Source organism: Bufo bufo, chromosome 5, assembly GCF_905171765.1.
Source record: "Bufo bufo chromosome 5, aBufBuf1.1, whole genome shotgun sequence".
In the NCBI taxonomy this organism is placed as follows: domain Eukaryota; kingdom Metazoa; phylum Chordata; class Amphibia; order Anura; family Bufonidae; genus Bufo; species Bufo bufo.
The window spans coordinates 150,921,473-150,941,798 of NC_053393.1; the positions used below are offsets into that span (position 1 = coordinate 150,921,473).

Genomic DNA, 20,326 nt, shown 5'->3' on the forward strand with positions numbered 1-20,326 from the left:
TCCTGGCAAGCAACAAGCACTACACGTGTGCTGATTCCCAAAGCGCCGGCCCGCAGGCAGGAACACAGGGCCACATTTCCCCTGCCTGGACCTATCATACATAACTGGATGCAATAAGGAGCGGAGCTTTTGCTGCAACGAAGTGCAACAGTGATGCCTTGGTTGCACCAAGCATCTCATTTGCATATCAAAAATCAATGATTTCTGAGGAATACAGACTTCGATCGTGATGGGCGGAAAAGCGTTGGAATCAGGAGAACAGAGCACATCTGACACTTGACATACTATGGAGATATGTGGTGACAGATTCCCTTTAAAGGCATCTCCCCTTCTCCTCTACCCAAAATTTGCACTTAAATGTAGGGCAGAACTGATGTGCTACATTAATTTATATTGGCCTGCACATGCGGTTTACTTGTCTGGAAGAATTTAAATTTTGAAATAGTTTGGTACTATAATCCAGAGTTTTTGACATAATTTGCCTCATGCAGCACCCCGATGGAAGTTTTTGTAGAGATAGTTACTAAATTTGCTATGCTACTATACCGTAGTCTTTATTATACAGTAATGCATAGGCAGGCTGCATGTCACAAAACATCCCTGTTACTTTTATTAAAACTATACCTTTATTATTAACTGGGTTATGGAGCAAAAAAAACAAAAAACGTTTGCTCAAGTGATAGATACGAGATAGATACTCTAAAGAATACTTCTACTATAGATAGGATAAACATTAGATAGGACCAATAGAATCAGTGTTACCAAAATAGGCAGGGGGTAGTTAGGTTGATCAGTTGGAAATAACTTTCCCTGGATAACCCTATAGATCTAATATCCTGTGCACAGGGATACCCCCTGATGGTGGAGATACCCTGCCCCCGTACCTAGGTCTCTCTATTGCCCTAGTAAAGCCCTACTCACAAAGCTGGATAGACACATACAGATGTTTAGATGTATAAACAAAAAGCCCAACGCGTTTCACCTGCACACGGCAGCTCATCAGGGGGTGATATAAAGTAAATAAACGTAGGGAATAACGAAAATGAAAGGATATAAGTAAAGATAGTACTTAGCTCCTATAGATAACCTGTTTAAGCTGTATTGATGATGAAACACTCTGTCATTAGATGATTAATCGATCAGAGGGGCCCCTTAGGCAAATACAACAGGCATCTAGAAGGCTGGAGGGCTCCTTTTTTTCTAAATTAATTTGGTACGTGTAGATTATCTTTATCATCTTTCTAGTCTCTTTTTTTCCCTGTTACTTTTACTTAAAATATAGTTTAATGCTTCCCTATTTCTGATTGCATCTCTGCATTTAATGAAGTGAATCTGATTAACCGCTAAAATTTATTTTATGCAAGCAAGTGATGCAATTGTTGCTTTCTTTTAGGTGACCATGCCCAGCTCAGTCTGAAAATTTCCTCCCTCGATGATGGAATTTATAACATTCCTATTCAGATCACAGATTCAGGAAACCCTTCTTTGTCAAACACTTCATACCTCCGTGTAAAAGTCTGCTCCTGTGACATGAATGGCTACTGCAGCGGAGTGGCCCCCATCATCGGCACAGGTCTGGGCACAGGAGCCATCATTGCAATTCTCCTGTGCATCATCATTTTGCTCAGTAAGTACACCAGACATTGAATTTCAGCATTATCTTGTATACCATGACTTGCCAAACTGTGAGAACACTGGATGAAAGATCCTGAAAGGGCTGTAGTGCAAATAATGTACATAAGAGGGGACCACAGGTCCTTCAGTCAAATGCTGGTGAAGGGAGTGTGCCATCAGAAAATGACCTATTGTTTAAATCACATTTTTATGTTAAACATTTTTTTGAAATTTTGTTGTTGTTTTTTTTTATAAAAATCTTTCCATGTCACTATCAATATTTAAAAAAAATTGAATAATCCTGCAGCCATTAAGCCTAAAATATGTTAAAGTATAACTGTCGTATATATTTTTTTGGAGTATTGGATTGTGGTGATTAATATCTCCTTGGTGACCCTATTTCAACTTTTCACTGTGTATTCAATTACCCCTTAATTCCACATTTTTGTTCCCTGTACTGCCTACTTTTACCTGTGCTTAAAATAGGGTTGCTAGGCATGGTCCGTCTATCTGTTGAAGGACGGAGGACGCAGAAGCAGGCTGCGTGCAGGGTCACATTACTGACAGCCAGGGACTGTAAGTAAATGATTAAAGCCAGGTCCTCCCCAGCAGCTGATAACAGTGCCTGGGCTGTGTGCACTTCTCCCTGTCCCTGCGCTTGGCAGACGCTCCCTCACTCAGCAGAGCTGGAGAATGCAGAGTGGAAGCAGCGCAGACCAGGGAAGGGAGATCTGCCATCTGCTCAGTGTATAAATGAAAGCAACATGTGGTAAGAGGACCCCTTTGTGCTGCAGGAGATTAACCCTTTAGGGGGAGGGCTCTGGTTACTGACACTTTTGGGGGGCTATTGTTACTGGCTAGTGAAGGCAGGCGGGATTAGCCTCAGGGTGAGGGCAGTGGCGACCATCTTAACTGAATAGGGAAATTGCAGTTTTATGCAGACTGGTTGCTAAGGGCTGAATCTTATTAAATATGGGGTAAGTCAGTCTAATAGTAACTGATTCTGGAATATCATGTTATTAGTAACTACATATATGAAAATTGAAATTAGGGTCTAAATGTGACAGTTATCCTTTAAGACCTGTCTTTTGAGAGTAGCTACATGGGATATAGACACAATGGGCAGAAGCTGACCCCATTGACTTTTATGGGAGAGTTTTCTAGGCATGCATTAGGACCTGTGTAGAGGTCAGGAGGGCGTAGATATCACCTATTGTGAATGGTGGATTCTATGTTATCTATACAGAGGTGTCACTTCTACCTGTGGTGATATGATGATAATGGTCAGTAGTTACCTATAAAGAACAGGAAAACATAACCTATTATTGTGAAAATTGCAGGATTATATGCAGCTTTTTTTAAATATAGATGGTGACATCTAAAAATAACTTTAAAAAAATACGTAAAAATTATTTAAAAAAATTATTTAACATAAAAATGTAATGAAAACAGTAGTCCATTTTCCGATGACACATTTCCTTTACAGAAAAACAAGATTTATGCATAATTTTCCAAAAAACATCAGTTACTGCACAGATTCCTTTTTCAAGTCTCCTGTTCTACCCTACCTGAGGGCAGCATGTTATGGACATTAAGCTATGTAGTTTTTTCTACATTGTCAGTATATTCATGTAGAATAGCTGTTTAAATACTGTTGTGACTTTAAGGCCTCATGCACACGACCGTATCCATTTTGCAGTCTGCAAAACACGGATGGCATCCATGTGACGTCCATGTTGCTTCCATTTTTTCGTACCCATAGAAATGAACGTCTCCATGTCCATTCCGCAAAAAATGCGGATAGGGCACGGATACAAAATACGGTCGTGTGCACGAGGCCTTAGACTGAGCCTGTAAAAAATGCTGCAACACCCACACATTGCTATTGATATTGTAGCGCACCCTATTGACAGACTCAAGAAAATCATCGGGGGTGATTTCTTTGGGCTAAAAATAATTTTTTCAATTGGTCTTTATTAAAAATATTTTGAGACGGTCATCTAATAAACCTTATCTCTAAATTACTAAAAGGTCACTAATAGGGCTGAAATGATTCATCGATTTAATCGATGTAATCGAGCCCAAAAAATCCTCGATGCAGTTTCCCTGCATCGAGGACTCATTTAAATCACATGACCACGGAACGTGAGTGAAGAGAAGCATCTCACTCACCGCTCCGTGGCCTCCCGACTCGGCACCGCAATGAACAGCAGCTCCTATAACTTTTACTATTACTTTAGATGCCGCTGAGGTAAACCAAAATGGCCGCCGCCGTCCCGCCAAACCTGACTGAATAGCAGACTGTGGGCGGAGCCAGCGCGTCACCTGACCCTTATGAGTCGCCATGGAGCCCGGTTATACACTTCCGGCAGTTCCTATAGCAACCAGTAACCCAGTAACACTTTTTCTGGTCCAGTGTAATTCTCTTGGAACCAGAGCTGGGAGCCGGGTGGAGAGGTGAGTGACGGTTTCATCCTGCGGGGCCGGCACTCAGCATGGCCGCTGTGTGCTAGGCACCACATATACTTTTGTCCCAGCATCCTCTGCTGTCTCCCCGTCCTCTTACTGTATAGGCTCCATATGGTGGTCTGACCTAATAACCCAGCCATGTCTAGCTCTCCACTCTAATGGGGTCTCCCTCTCTGTGACATCCATGTCTTTTTATGGACAGAGGCTGATCTGAGAGGAGGACCCCTTTAATAGGGTATTCTGGTAAGAAGTTATTCCCTATCCACAGGAAAGGGCATTACTATGAGATCAGAGTGGGTCTGAGTGCTGGGTACCTCACTGATCACAAGAATGTGGGCCCCCATACCCTGGAATGAATGGAGGGCTGCTCAAGCATGCACACCGTTGCGCCATTTATTTTCTATGGGACTGTCAGAGATTGCTGAGTACCACGCCCGGCTATATCCGACAGTCCCATAAAGATGAATGGAGCTGTAGTGTGCATGCTTGACCGGAGCTATATTCATTTTGGGAAGATAGACCCCCCCCCCCATTTTTGTGATCAGAGATGCTGAAGGGGCTGCAACACTGATGCATGCTGCACCCGTCAGTGTTTTCCTGCATAGTGGTGCCCCAGCCATCCACCATGCAGGGAACTGCAGCACATCTCCATTCAAGTGAACGGGGCAGGCTGCAATATATGGCAGTGTTTCTGGGCAGGGAAACACTGTGAGGGTATGTCCACACAGGATTCATACTTACCTGCCCCCGCTGTCTCCATTTTTCGGTCCCTGCACTGTTTACATCGGGCTGTGCATGGTCACGGTCACATGCAGTGACTGGCTTCAGCGGTGATGAGGTCACAAGCAGCATGTCAGCACTGAAACTACTCATTGGCAGGAGCGGCGCATGTGACCATGCCCACGCACAGCCGGATTTAAGGCAGGTAAGTATGACTCTTCTGTTTTAGTAGGCGGACTGCAAGCACTTCCTAAACAAATAGTAAACAGTGGTGCAGCAGGGAGTCGTCGGCTGCCTGCCATTGGTATTTGAGCACAGGTAGGCGAGATACAATGACGTAATCACGCCTGCTTTGTTGAGCCCAGACTGGAGCAGACGTGCTCCGCTCTGTTCATTGGGGGAACTTTGGGTGGGTGACTATTCAAATTGGAGGCAGTAAGAGGCATCAGCATTACAGTCAATGGGCATCCAGCTATGACAGATGCAGCCAGTGAACTCCGGCAGTCTGTTCCTCCACCGGAACAGACTGCCGGAGTTCACAATATAACCTTAGATACACATTCTGGCAGAAAAACAGCCTACTGGTGTATAGCCGGATACAACCAGCTATATGCTCTCATTGACTATAATGTGATCCAAGGCCATCTGGCCATGTTCCGGCATACATGCTGGGTATCTTACAAAGCTTTTTCTTTTGTCCGGCCAAAACCCAGCTTCAATTCTGTAACAAGGCCGGATCCCATTACAGTCAATCGCTGCAGCAGCCGGCCTGGCAGTATCCAGCTATAACCGATATGGTACATTCTGGCTGGCTGTTCTTCTGACAGAATGTATATTGCTGCTGCAGCTGTGAAAGAAGCCTTATGTGTGTGCAATTATTTGCTATACCACAGTAATAAATAAAAATATAGTTTTTTATAAAGCAATATGTTATTTTAAGAAGGTTTTTCTTATAAGATTACTTGATTAATCGTAAAAATAATCGATAGAATACTCGATTACTAAAATAATCATTTACTGCAGCCCTAGTCACAAACACTTATTTAAGCCTCATTCTTATCAGTAAGAAAATAATTGAGCTACAATGAATGTTTATAAGGTCAGAGATAGAGCTGGTCAGCTGAGCTGTCTGATGGAAAGAATAAAAATACAGTTCCTGGTACTAGGGAATCTCAATGCTGTACAGAGAAAGGGGCTCAAAATTTTTAATAAAGACCAATTGAAAAAATGATTTTTAGCTCAAAAGGAGTACAATACAATAATAAAAATATGCCCCTAAAGGTGTATGTAGCCTTAACGGGCTTCTGTCACCCCACTAAACATTATTTTATTTTTTTGTGTACTTATAATCCCTATACTGCGATCTATCCATACATAATGTTATTAATCATTTTGGTTCAGTAGATTCTGCTAAAAACATACTTTTATAATATGTAAATTAACTGTCTACCAGCAAGTAGGGCGGCTACTTGCTGGTAGCAGCCGCATCCTCCTATCATAATGACGCCCCCTCTGCATGTTGATTGACAGGGCCAGCGGACGGGATCTTTCTCTGCTGGCCCATTCAAAATCTGGCGCCTGCGCCGTACCTGTCTTCAGTCGGCGCCGACTGAAGACAGGTATGGCGCAGGCGCCAATCAACATGCAGAGGGGGCGTCATTATGATTGGAGGATGCGGCTGCTACCAGCAAGTAGCCACCCTACTTGCTGGTAGACAGGTAATTTACATATTATAAAAGTAAGTTTTTAGCAGAATCTACTGAACCAAAATGATTAATAACATTATGTATGGATAAATCGCAGTATAGGGATTCTAAGTACACAAAAAAAAAAAAACAGTTTAGTGGGGTGACAGAAGCCCTTTAAAACATCATTCACGCTGTTACCCAAAGAAAAGATGAGAAGTTTACACTCATAAATTATTATTCTATGATTTTGTTTTCCCTGCATTAGGCAAGCTACTTAGTGAATACCTTTACCTTGCTATACGCAGATATTCTAAGAATAAGAATGAGGCTTGTCTCAATGATCAAATAGGAAAAGTACATCCATGCTGCCAGCACACTAAGGAAGACACATGTAGTGCAGCTCAACAGAGCATTCCGCAAGCCACATAAATAATTCTAGCAGTACTGTATTTTCCTCTGGTACTCCTAAGAATACTGCAGTGGTGTGATGAATCTTATCATCATCTGAATTCATGTCATGTAATGGGAGAAACAGACTGAGATTCTGGATGTGCCTCTGCTTATTGTTTACATGTAAAGTGGGTTAAGAAGCAATAGTAATGATACAGATGTCGAGCATAAAATGTTTAATAAATGATCTTTGCAGATCACAATGACAGATTACATTGTGCATGTCATCGGGCACGTTAAATCTAGTGGAAGCAGACAATAGCGGTGCAAGCGCAGAACATCATTTCCAGTACAAGCCTATGACAGCTATGCGTGTGATGGGTGTACACAATTCCAGTTCAGCAAAAAAAATATGGCTGCTAATACAGGCCTAACAGCTGGGGTGTACAGATCTCAGAATGGTCCATAATAAAATTATGGCCCCTTGCCTTCCCCCCCAGTTTGCGTCAAACACTCCCAGGCAATGCAGAAAGCAAAATGCAGCATCCCAAATTTCTGAAGAATTAACACTTTTTTATTATTATTATTATTATTATTATTATTATTATTATTATTATAAAAAGAAAATCACCCTTGGCCTTACACACTTTAGTCGATTTCTATGTCAGAAAAAGTGGAGCAGGTCCTTCAAAAATATAGCACTCGTTCTGAACAATGTTTTTCTCACTGTATTTACAACAGACAACTGCAATGAATGCATTGATAAATCTCCCACCATGCAGCTCTAAATCACTGTTTCCCTTCACATAATAGAGTATATTACAAAACTGTCTGCCTGCAGCCACCACTAGGTGGAGCTAAGTGCAAAGGAATTTATATTTAGTGAGATCCCCCTAGTGGCAGATGCATGAATACAGTCCTTTCATATTGGGAAAAGAGGAAGTTCAGTGCTGTGCCTCTCCTCCCCCGGGTCCCATAGCAGTGGCATGCCTCCATTGAAGGAACGCCACTGCATATCAGATTTTCTAGTGTCTGGAAAGAAAATCAGCCTAGTTATTCTGCAGTACAGTAGGAAGCCCATCTGACAACTGGTGTTATCACCCTATGATTTGTAACCATGTCGTCATAAATATAGCTGAACAGAAATTTTATCAATGTAGCACATGAGGACAATTGAGGCATTTAGATTTAATACTGATTTTATGGGAGAAGCTCTGTAAGAAGAACTTCTTTAAAATTGGTTCATAGTTGAAATATTACCATAGCAATAGAACAGACAAGAGCTGTAATCTCTCAAAATCAAATAACCAGATCAGAATGTGTATTGTGTGAAACATCTGCAGCACAGATGATTTACAGGCTTTCAGCTTGTTTTTATGTTCTACAGATTTGTTTTACAGTTGTTAAAACCGATGTCGAAGGCAAATTGATTTACTTGTTCAAGTTAAAGTGTATTAATATTTAAAAGCCTTAGTTAAACTAATTGCCTTACTTAATTTGTCTACAAGAGAAATCAGATATGTTTAAAGCAAGATTTGGAAATAATTGGGTGAAAATTCCATTATGGGCTCAAGCCAAATATCACATTTCTATTAGTCTTCCTTTGTACCGTGTAAATTAATGAATCTGTTGGTGCCTTAGTCACAAATTGCATTCATTAAACAAACGCCTTTAAGTACAGTTCTTTCCCTATTTAACTCATTATTATTATTATTATTTGTATACCACAGCTCTAGTTTTGATGTTTGTGGTATGGATGAAACGCCGCGATAAGGAAAGACAAGCCAAACAGCTTCTTATTGACCCCGAGGATGATGTCAGAGACAATATCTTAAAGTATGATGAAGAAGGTGGAGGAGAGGAAGATCAGGTAATAATACCTAATATACAAAAAATTAAGGGGGTCATTTATCATTCTCAAGTACTCCTAAATTAGACGTATTTCAGGTGCAGATTGCAGCACAACAGCTAGTTGCGTCGCAATCTGCACCCCCCCCCCCCCCCCCCCCCCCCCCACTCACTCCAGGTCTAAATAAGTGGGCCGGGAGGTGGACGGGCCGGTAGGCAGGTCTCATTTACCACTTTCTACGACTGTTTCAGCCGTAGAAAAATGTCTAAATGTGAGACAGCTCAGAAGCTATCTAACATTTAGAACTGGTGATGGATGCGCCAAAGTTATGGAGTGGCTGGCGCCTCTTCATAACTTTGACGGAACCAAGGCCACGTTAGGGCTTTATTAAGACAGTAATTCTTTGAGAATAAAGTGATACTCTCTGAGTTTGAGTTGAATTTCAGCCGGGCCCAACATGCATGTGTATAGAAGAGTTGTTAGGGAGTCAGGAGAGATAGTTGTTAGCTGATAGCTATTGCATGCATATGCGCAGCTTTAGGTGGGCAGACTGACTTTAAGGCTACTGTGCTAGAGCTAACCAGGCAGAGATTTGCTGATATGCTAACATGCACACTTCCGAGAATACCTAGCCAAGCTGAGCGGTATCTACACATGCACAGTCACCAGTGTGTACAAGAATGGTGGATGTGTACAGGTGCAACAAACTGTAATAAAGGGATTTCATTGCACTAGAGGTAATAAGATAACTTGGGGTAGCTGCTAGTTGAAGTAATATATATCAATACTAAGCATATACAGTCAGGTCCATAAATATTGGGACATCGACACAATTCTAACATTTTTGGCTCTATACACCACGATAATGGATTTGAAATGAATTTAACATGATGTGCTTTAACTGCAGACTGTCAGCTTTAATTTGACGGTATTTACATCCAAATCAAGTGAACGGTGTAGGAATTACAACAGTTTGCATATGTGCCTCCCACTTGTTAAGGAACCAAAAGTAATGGGACAATTGGCTTCTCAGCTGTTCTATGGCCAGGTGTGTGTTATTCCTTCATTATCCCAATTACAATGAGCAGATAAAAGTTCCAGAGTTCATTTCAAGTGTGCTATTTGCATTTGGAACCTGTTGCTGTTAACTCTCAAGATGAGATCCAAAGAGCTGTCACTATCAGTGAAGCAAGCCATCATTAGGCTGAAAAAACAAAACAACCCCATCAGAGAGATAGCAAAAAAATTAGGCGTGGCCAAAACAACTGTTTGGAACATTCTTAAAAAGAAGGAACGCACCGGTGAGCTCAGCAACACCAAAAGACCCGGAAGACCACAGAAAACAACTGTGGTGGATAACCGAAGAATTCTTTCCCTGGTGAAGAAAACACCCTTCACAACAGTTGGCCAGATCAAGAACACTCTCCAGGAGGTAGGTGTATGTGTGTCAAAGTGAACAATCAGGAGAAGACTTCACCAGAGTGAATACAGAGGGTTCACCACAAGATGTAAACCATTGGTTAGCCTCAAAAACAGGAAGGCCAGATTAGAGTTTGCCAAACGACATCTAAAAAAGCCTTCACAGTTCTGGAACAACATCCTATGGACAAATGAGACCAAGATCAACTTGTACCAGAGTGATGGGAAGAGAAGAGTATGGAGAAGGAAAGCAACTGCTCATGATCCTAAGCATATCACCTCATCAGTGAAGCATGGTGGTGGTAGTGTCATGGCGTGGGCATGTATGGCTGCCAATAGAACTGGTTCTTTTGTATTTATTGATGATGTGACTGCTGACAAAAGCAGCAGGATGAATTCTGAAGTGTTTCGGGCAATATTATCTGCTCATATTTAGCCAAATGCTTCAGAACTCATTGGACGGCGCTTCACAGTGCAGATGGACAATGACCCAAAGCATACTGCAAAAGCAACCAACGAGTTTTTTAAGGGAAAGAAGTGGAATGTTATGCAATGGCCAAGTCAATCACCTGACCTGAATCCGATTGAGCATGCATTTCACTTGCTGAAGACAAAACTGAAGGGAAAATTACCCAGGAACAAGCAGGAACTGAAAACAGTTGCAGTAGAGGCCTGGCAGAGCATCACCAGGGATGAAACCCAGCGTTTGGTGATGTCTATGTGTTCCAGACTTCAGGCTGTAATTGACTGCAAAGAATTTGCAACCAAGTATTAAAAAGTGAAAGTTTGATTTATGATTATTATTCCGTCCCATTACTTTTGGTCCCTTAACAAATGGGAGGCACATATGCAAACTGTTGTAATTCCTACGCCGTTCACCTGATTTGGCTGTAAATACCCTCAAATTAAAGCTGACAGTCTGCAGTTAAAGCACATCTTGTTTGTTTCATTTCAAATCCATTGTGGTGGTGTACAGAGCCAAAAATGTTAGAATTGTGTCGATGTCCCAATATTTATGGACCTGACTGTACTACATAAATGGGACATTTTTCTAGACTTCCGTAAAGACAATAAATACAGTCAGCCTCTGCCCAAATTAATATCGTGAAAATAGACTGTGTCCTTGGAGATTAGAAGTTTGGTGTAGAGTCAGGTGTATGATGGAAATTCCAAGAAATAGTATGTGGCATGCATGGAATAGACCTGTTCATTGTGGCATTATTTCCTCCTTCAAGCTGCAAAATGTAGTAAAGTGTAAATGTGGTAAATGCTGTGTGGAGGCTTTGATAGTCTAAACCCATGGTAGTAACCTGTTTCATAAGTCCACCAGGGTATTATGTTGCTATACAGAGAGTATATTTGTAATACAAAGTGTAAGCGTGCATGGAATGGCGAAAGGGTTTATGCAGTTGTAAAATGAACCTGGCCAAAATGTCGCCTGCTCTTGTATTTGAGTACAGCTGTGTACTTTGAAGTGCAATGTAAATGTTGCATCTTGTAAAAGGAGAAACACAACTTCCTATTTCACACATAATAAATTAGCATTTTTTTCTTAAGGTGTTGATTGCATCAGAAAGTTCTGAGGTGTTTTGTCACCTCCTGTGAGCGGTGCATATTATCTTTTTCATTATTGCTCATAAGTAAAACGTGGGAGATCAGCCTGCACATGGTCATATTCTAAGATTTGCATCAAGATGCAATAAAATAATAGATAATATACAAAATATTAATATATAATAAAAAGACGTAATATAACATAATAGATCATATTTAAAATATAATCAATAATATATAACAATAAAAATTGTATCATAAAGGATGTAATAAATGGTGATTTGCTCCTTGTTTTTTCCCCCCCAATAATACCTTTTTTTATTTATTTTAGGACTATGATTTAAGCCAATTGCAACAGCCTGACACAGTAGAACCAGATACAATTAAGCCTGTGGGTATACGGCGCATGGATGAAAGACCAATTCACGCAGAGCCACAGTATCCTATCCGATCAGCTGCTCCACATCCTGGTGATATTGGAGACTTCATCAATGAGGTGAATTATAATGCCTTCCTATTGATACTACAGAATTACTGAAGACTTCTTCAAAAATTTTGGTTTGGGTTTATAATTCTGAAACTATGAGAGACATATTTTTTGTCTTGGCCTGTGGGTTTAGTACTACAGCATTCACTGGATCGGTTTAATCTGTAGCTAAATGTCTATCTAATGCCATAAATATATTCACATTTTGGATAATGATGATATATAGTAGTTCTGAAATACAAAGTTTTCCGGGAAAAATCATTAAAGCTTGACAGCATTTAATGAAATGAGCATTGTTTAAAATACCTACAACAAGTTGAACTTATATTTCATTAAGTTTTAATATGTGCAGAAACCTGGCAACAAGTGTTAAGTTCAGTACAAACATTGGGAAACTTAACGATTAAATGGTTGGGTTTTAAAAAAAAATTTGTAGCTGCTCTCAACCTTGACTAAACAAATAAGAGACTCCCTTTAAGTTGAAATGCTCCAATATCCTATAAGGGAGTGAACGCAAGTTTGTATATGGCATATAAGTTTCAGTAGCTCAGTGGAAGGTTCTTAGGCAGATAAAGCAGATAGATGAGCACTAGTCATACCACAGATAATCTCAATCAGGGACCAGATCAGGGCTCAGCTGCAAAAAAACAGGTCAACAAAGTGTCAAGTGCTTCTAATGAACTACCGTAGATGCTAAGTGTATGTCTACATTAAACAAGCTAAGGATTAAAACTGATCTTTCCAAAAACTCATTCCCTGCGTAAAATATTGAGAACATGGACTGCTCGGACTTTGTTTTCAAAGTAATTTATAAAATTTGTTGCTAGTCGATTAACAAAGAAACAGAAGGGTAACTTGAAGCTCTTTCACCCAAATACAAAATGTCATAATCCACTACCCCACTTACTATGTGCCATTTATAATAGTAGCATGTTCTTGTGACAGACGGGAAAGAGAAAATGCGAGCGGGCACACACCAATCATGAACAGGATTGCAAGACCAGATGGACAAAACTATACATTAAACATCTAGAGAAATGCAAAACCCTACAAAAAGTCACATCTCCAACAGCGTACAAAATAGCATAATTGTTATTGTAGCCAAAAACAGATTAAAATTCTTTATACAGAAGTGCTATGGTTAAATAAAAGGCACAATGTGACATTCAAAGCATATACAGGGAAATCTTATACCAAACCCATAGATTTCATAGTCAGAAGTCTGGGGTTTTGCACCAAACCCTGTCCCCACGCTGGTTAAGCCAACTTCCTCAGGAGTATAAGATTTGCCTTTATATGCACTGTAAGCCTAACATATTTATGCCCAGTAGTAATGTCTTCATTTTTCATAGTGTTTATACTCTGAACTCCTTGGTTACTTACTACTTTCTGGTAATGAACTACCATACACCTGAGATGGTTTTTGGCCAAACCCTCGTTAGGCCAACAGCTATTTCTCCCGCACACTCTACATGTACACTCTTGGCCAAGCATGCACATGTTCTCAATAGGGAGTGGTGGTTTATCATCCTTGAATTTCAATGTGCCCTTCTTTCCCCCGACATCTACCATCAGAGGAAAGTCAAGACATTACCATAAACATTAGATGGTTATCCAGTCTCACCAAAATTGGCGGCTACAGCCAACATTCATTAGTTGTGTATTGCCACTTTAAGTGTTGAACCCTGTGCAGCTAATTAACATGTTAACGCCCATTTTACACCCATTTCCTCCTTGTTTCCCAGAATGCTTGTCTTGAACATTTAATTAGCAACAAAAGGCGCCAGCTCTATATTTCTATACTACTAAAAGAACTGGCTACTGTATTCACAGGAGGAATTAATTTGGCTGGAAAATAATAGTCTACCACTACTGCATTGTCTCTTAAATTCAATTATAAACCAAATTTAATAATAGTTAATTTTTATTTCCCTCACGTATTCCCCCTTTCAGTTGGTGAGAATGGTTGAAATTCAATACCTTCATAATTACCAAGAGTTGTTTCAAATAGGATTAGTGTATAGAGCAGCCAAATTAAATCAGTTATGTAAGTGCTTTATACACTTGTCTTGTGAAGCATTTTAACAGCCATGTGAGTTGTTTTTTTAAGTTATTCAAGCAAGGGCAGCAGTGTACATTATAATAGGGAAGGACAAAATGTCTTCCTTGATTTACCCAGTTAATGTTTTTCTCTTAGAGTTGCTAAATGCATAAAACAAAATGTGGTCAATACCATATCTATATGATAGAGATGACTTCTAAACATTGCTTGTTCATTCATTAGTAGCACTGTTCTAGAGGGGTTTTCCAGTGGTTTTTGGTTTCAGAGTAGCTTAAAAAGATAGAAGAAGCATTACTCAGCTCCACCATTCCCCTGCCGCCGCCTCAAAATACCCTCTTAACCAGTCATTGGATTCAATGGTGACCAGCTTCAGCCAGTGACATTTCCTGTGCATTGAGATGGATACCAGAAGTACAGACCAGCAGAGACCCATAAAAGCATAATCGGGGGAACAGTGGGTAAAATGCTTCTTTTATGTTTTTCTGCCACTCCAACTAGAAACGTTTTAAATATTCCTGGTGGTTCCTTCAGTAGGTGTAGCTAGTGTGCCCTGTGCAACTGTACAAGTGGCAAAAATGTAATGCCTGTAGGTTAGCTATGAGGACCTTATGGAGGTATGGGCCCAAATTCAATTTTGCTCTAAGAGCTACATAGAGCTCTGTACATATGAGAATCTATATGTAAAACCATACATTTTCACTGTGTATACTTTTAACCATTTGTTGGGCTCAGCATTTTTCCAGAGAAGAATTTTCCTGGAATGAGCACTCTTGCAAAATACCCTCTTAGCCAATCATTGTCTTCAATGGCAACCACCTTTAGACAATGATTGACGCTTCTTTAATGTTTTTCAGCCACTCCAACTATAATCCTTTTAAAATTCCTGTTGGTTCCTTCAGTAGGGGCAACTAGTATTTCCTGTGCAACTGTACAAGTGGAACACATTTAATGCTTGTAGGTTAGCTATGAGGACTTTAGGGAGGTCTGGGTCCTAATAAAATTTTGCTCAGTCAATCTCCCTTTCACAGTGTAAACTTGCATAAGGCATCTCAGGGGTTCTACTACATAGGGTTCTACACATATGAGAGTCTATATGCTAAACCATAGATTTTCACTGTGGATAATAGGTAACACTTACAATTTTTACTAGAAAATGTTTTAATGCATGAGTTGCTCATTCTCGGAAAAAAATTATCTGGAAAAATACTGAGCCCAAGATATGGTTAAATATCTTGGGCTCAGCATCTTTCCAGAGAATTTTTTTTCCGGGAATGAGCAACTCATGCATTAAAACATTTTCTAGTAAAAATTGTAAGTGTTACCCAGAGGAACCAATTATTCAATTTTTTGGGTTTCTAGAGCAAGTTTGGAAATAGTACAAACAGTGATCTATTTGGTTGCTACAAGAAGTCAGTGACCCTTGTTTGAATATATTTTATTCTATGAGACCATAGCATAATCAGAAAACTCTCCTCCTCTAATTCCAAGTGTCTGTCTTTTGAGTTTACGTATTTTTCCATTAGTTCCTAAATGTGTTTTCCTTAAATCATGTTTGGTTCTGCCGATTCTTTCAGTCATTAGTCTCAATGGCTTACTAAGTTCAGGCACATTCCTCAGTTAAATATCGCAAGAATTTATTCCTTCTTAATTCTACCAACATTGTAATCCATTTGTAAATTATATCTCGGCTTGTCAGCTGTGCCCATTTCAGTCCATGCAAAACTCTTTATTTAGATTCCTCCATCTATGAAAAAAATCCCTTGAACATCCACTAATCTTCACGCTGGCCTTCTAGCTCCATGAAATTAAGAATTATAACCTTTACTTGGAAATGCTGTAATCATTTTATCTTGCTATGTCATCAATCCTGTCAGTAATAAAGTATTTCCATATTTTCCTTTCTCATTTAACCAGTGGTGTTCAAAGATTTCTAGATTACTAAAATGTATTTTCTTTATTTTATATGTTTCCCTATGTTCATGTTTTTCTAAATATATGTAAGTTTTTATTATATTATAAACAATGCCTATACTTTATTATTGCAATTAGTATTGTTTGTTAATCATTGATATACAATTATTTGATTATATATATATTTATATGTCATGGTTTAGGTTATGTTCTGCCAAGGTGACAAATTTTTGGGGGAAAATAGTGCAGAAACTGCAATGGAGGCTTCTGACAGAAATGAACAGTTCACTTCTGCAGTTGTGAACATTAGACCATGCAGAAACTGTAGAACCCTTAAAGGGAACCTCCAGCTTTGATCATCATGTCCTTTTCATGTCCAACATTTTGTGCTGATTTATTCCTTAATATATCCTTATAGTGGTTGATGGGTTTTTTTTTCTGACACAGAGCTCAAAGTTCTTTGCATAGACGGGCATATGGGGGTGTGGCCTAACTGAGTCAGGGCATGGCTTAGCTGAGCCAGGGGGTGGGGTTGTAATGTCTGACTTTTTAGGGTGGTCTGAGTGGCCACCCAACTGGGAGCATGTGGATCTTTTTGCAAACTTTGTAATTATGGAGCTAAATATGTAAAAATATGCAGTGCTCCCTCTAGTGGTGACTGCAGGCAGCCCATCTATAAAAAGATGAGACGTCATTATAGGGGGGGAAAAAAAAATTTTTCAAAATTAATGACATTAGAAAGGTAAATCAAGGTTTTATACACTTGGCACATTGCAAAAAAGTCACTTAGGATTATTATTCTAGAGCAGTAGGCACTACATCCTCTAGATGGTTTTTAGTCAAGAATACTCCAGTGATCTGTCACGTAACAAAGCATAACCCATAGCATAATCCACGGCAACCAATCAGAGCTCCCGTATCATTTCTCCTGTGAAATATGCAAATTTGCACTGATTGGTTGCTAGTGGCAACAAATCCAATTTTACTGTTAAACCGTTTTGATAAATGAGGTTAAATAGGAATTTAGGAAATGTATACAAGATGGGCATTCACTTCAAATATGTGATAGTGCTGACGATGAGGAACAAAATCAGTGAGGAGTTTATGGATGATCAGTTTAAGTTAGTTTAATGTAGTAATAATTAGTGATGGTTTGTTAGTGGTAATTTATTATGAGAATCCAGAATATATCTCACATGTTACAGGACACAGGATGTAGAATAGTTTTAGATGACATTTTTTTTTTTTTTTAGAAATGGATGTCTGAATGATAAACCAAACCAATATGAATTATGTATATATTGCTCTATTTGAATAAAGAAGCGATGCCATCACTATACCTGAAGCCGCCATTGATATTGGCATCCATGTGCTTGATATATAAATTGCTAAAATTGCTATTTTTTCTTTTCATAGGGGCTGAAGGCAGCAGACAATGACCCCACGGCTCCACCTTATGACTCTCTCTTAGTGTTTGACTATGAAGGGAGTGGTTCCACTGCTGGCTCTCTAAGCTCCCTGAACTCATCAAGTAGTGGTGGCGAGCAAGATTATGATTACCTAAATGACTGGGGCCCCCGCTTCAAGAAACTTGCCGATATGTACGGAGGAGGAGATGATTGAACTTTGGAATGAACTTTCGTTTTTGTGGACAAGAACAAACATTTGAACTGATATTCCCAAAAAGCGTAAAGAAGCTTGGCTTTAACTTTGTAGTCTACTAGCACAAGTGCTTGTTTGAAGGCTTTGGCATAGGCTGCAAACCAATTTGGGCTCAGTGGGAATATCAGTCATCCAATACTGTTTGGAAAAAAAACATGATTGAGCTCAGTTACACTTGAATTTTACAGTACAGAAGCACTGGGATTTTATGTGCCTTTTTGTACCTTTTTCAGATCGGATTTAGTTTTATGTTCAACGCTTTAATGGTACTGATTTCTGAAAGGGTGAAAAAACAAGGTATGTTGTGGGTGCGGTGGCGTAAGTAATTACAAGGATTTTCTTCATCATGCCTTTTTTTTTTCTCTTTTTTTTTTTACGTTGTGTTGCATTTGTTATAATCTGGAATAAAGAACAAATTTCACTAGAATAACTTTTATTAGCCGCAAACAAATCCATGTGATTGACATGTACAGTGCATTATACTTAGTTGTAGGTATTAGGTTTATTTCATTGGAAGTCTACAGGATTTTGCAGTTGGTTGCAGGAAAAAGGAGTTGTCATATCACCAGTTTCTAGCATAATTTACTTTTTTTTGTAGCAGGATTGATTTTTCTTTCACAAGATAGGCACATTTTGGTCTTAATGTACACTCTTTTCATTTGGGTATTTTTTTCACTTCACTGTAAAAATGGTATGTGTACATAATGTTTTCTCAACATAGTCTATAAAGAAGTTTCCAAGCTTCAGAACATGTGTATGTATTATTTGGACTATGGATTCAGGTTTTGCATGTTTATATCTTTTTTTCTTTATGAATAAAGTATTTACAAAACAGGTGACAAACATAATTATGTTAAAGTAGACAAACTGTAGATTCCGTACACCTTTTTTTTTCTATTATTCTTGATTTGGGAGGGTGAAAACAAAAAGTTCTTAGCACAAATGTTTTACATAATTTGTACCAAAAAACAAAAACAAATCAGATAGGGGCAAGCCGATGTCGGTGGCACTACTAATACATGTTTAAAGGGGTGGGAAGCTTTTAAACTGGAGAGACTTTGACAACGGCTTTGCCTCTGTATTGTGTACCAGAATATAAATGATGCACCTCTGACCCCACGTTCTGAATAAAATGCTAATTTTGGATCTGGTGACTGGTTTGATTTTTTTTTTCGTTTCCACTTCAACGATTTTAGATGCTGAGAAAAATCCCAAGATGCCTTGAATTCAATGAGAAAAAATGAAAAAGTGTATTACTGGAGCTTGCAATAGCTGTTACCCACTTCGTATGTGTTCTGCTAGAAAGAAATCTGATTTCCCTTTTGAATATTGAAGCACAAAAGTATATGGTGAATTTGAGTGGTTGAGTTGTTGCTTGGGAATCCATGTCTTCTACGTGTAGCAGTTGAAGGATACAGTGCTCATTCATTCATGTCTTGAAAGGAAGTAACATTTAATGAAACCACAAGTGGAACCTGCATTTTGCACTACACCGAACGTTGTTGTTTATTACTAGTAACAAATGAGAACAAACCTAACGCGATAATTTACAATAATTAAAACTTGCCCTTTCATTGAGCCAGGTTGCATGAAAACATAATACATTAGCAGTGTTCGTTCCCTTTGGTTTTTGCAGACGGAGCTCTTTTTCCTAATGATTGGATTTCTGGTCATTATGTGGCGCAGTGTACCTCTGGGATTTCTGTAACTGAGCTTTACATTTGCCCTTGTACATGTGTCCTAGAGTTCAGACAACAACAATTAATCTGTGTGATAATAAACGGAAAAGAACCTCATTTGTCTAAGTTAATGAAGGAATTTTTGGACCTTGCTTTTTTCATTCATTCATAATTTTTTTTTGTGTGTTTTTAGTGAAATTACTTAATTCACTGCCCATAATAGAAGCGAAATAATAACTTTTCTTGGTATACTATGATAAAAACAAATAATAGATATGGGCAAACAAATGAATCATATTTCCACTGGTCTGTGAGATGGTTTTCTGTATAGTTGACAGCTTCCCAGTTGTACCAAGATACATTTTGATTGCCCCTTAAGTCTCTGCACTCTTTGTCCTTCAACCTTAATGAGAGCAATTAAAGGGGTTGTCCCACGAAAAATATTCTACAGTTTTCAAACCAGCACCTTGATCTGAATACTTTTATAATTGCATGTAATGAAAAAATTGGCATAGTTACTAAGTTATTCAATAAAATATATCTATATAGCGCCACCTGCTGTTTGTTATTATCCTTATTTCTTTGACCTGCTCACTGAGATGGCCGCACATGCTCAGTTTCATCCTTCATCCTCCTGAGTTGTGATAGGGAGAGAATGGACACGCCCCCTTAGCTGCAGCAGAGAAGACACCCCTCTTGAGCTTCCAGCTTGATATAAATCTAGCAGAGCAAGGAATGGGAAGATCTCTGGATCCATGTGAGGTACAGGGCTGGTTCTAGCTTTGTTAGAAAGAGATTGTCAATTTGTCATGTACTATGTGA

At 39.2% G+C, this 20,326-nt stretch overlaps 1 protein-coding gene across 1 annotated transcript in view; it reads left to right on the top strand.

The window, feature by feature from the left end:
• Nucleotides 1-18,976, top strand: part of CDH2 (cadherin 2) — a 321,407-nt gene extending 302,431 nt beyond the window's left edge. The window contains exons 13-16 of the mRNA XM_040432080.1: nt 1,394-1,627; nt 8,612-8,751; nt 12,035-12,199; nt 17,580-18,976. Coding sequence (XP_040288014.1) covers nt 1,394-1,627; nt 8,612-8,751; nt 12,035-12,199; nt 17,580-17,786 — 746 coding nt within the window. The 3' untranslated portion in view covers nt 17,787-18,976. The remainder of the gene's footprint in view (nt 1-1,393; nt 1,628-8,611; nt 8,752-12,034; nt 12,200-17,579) is intronic.
• Nucleotides 18,977-20,326: the final 1,350 nt, after the last annotated feature.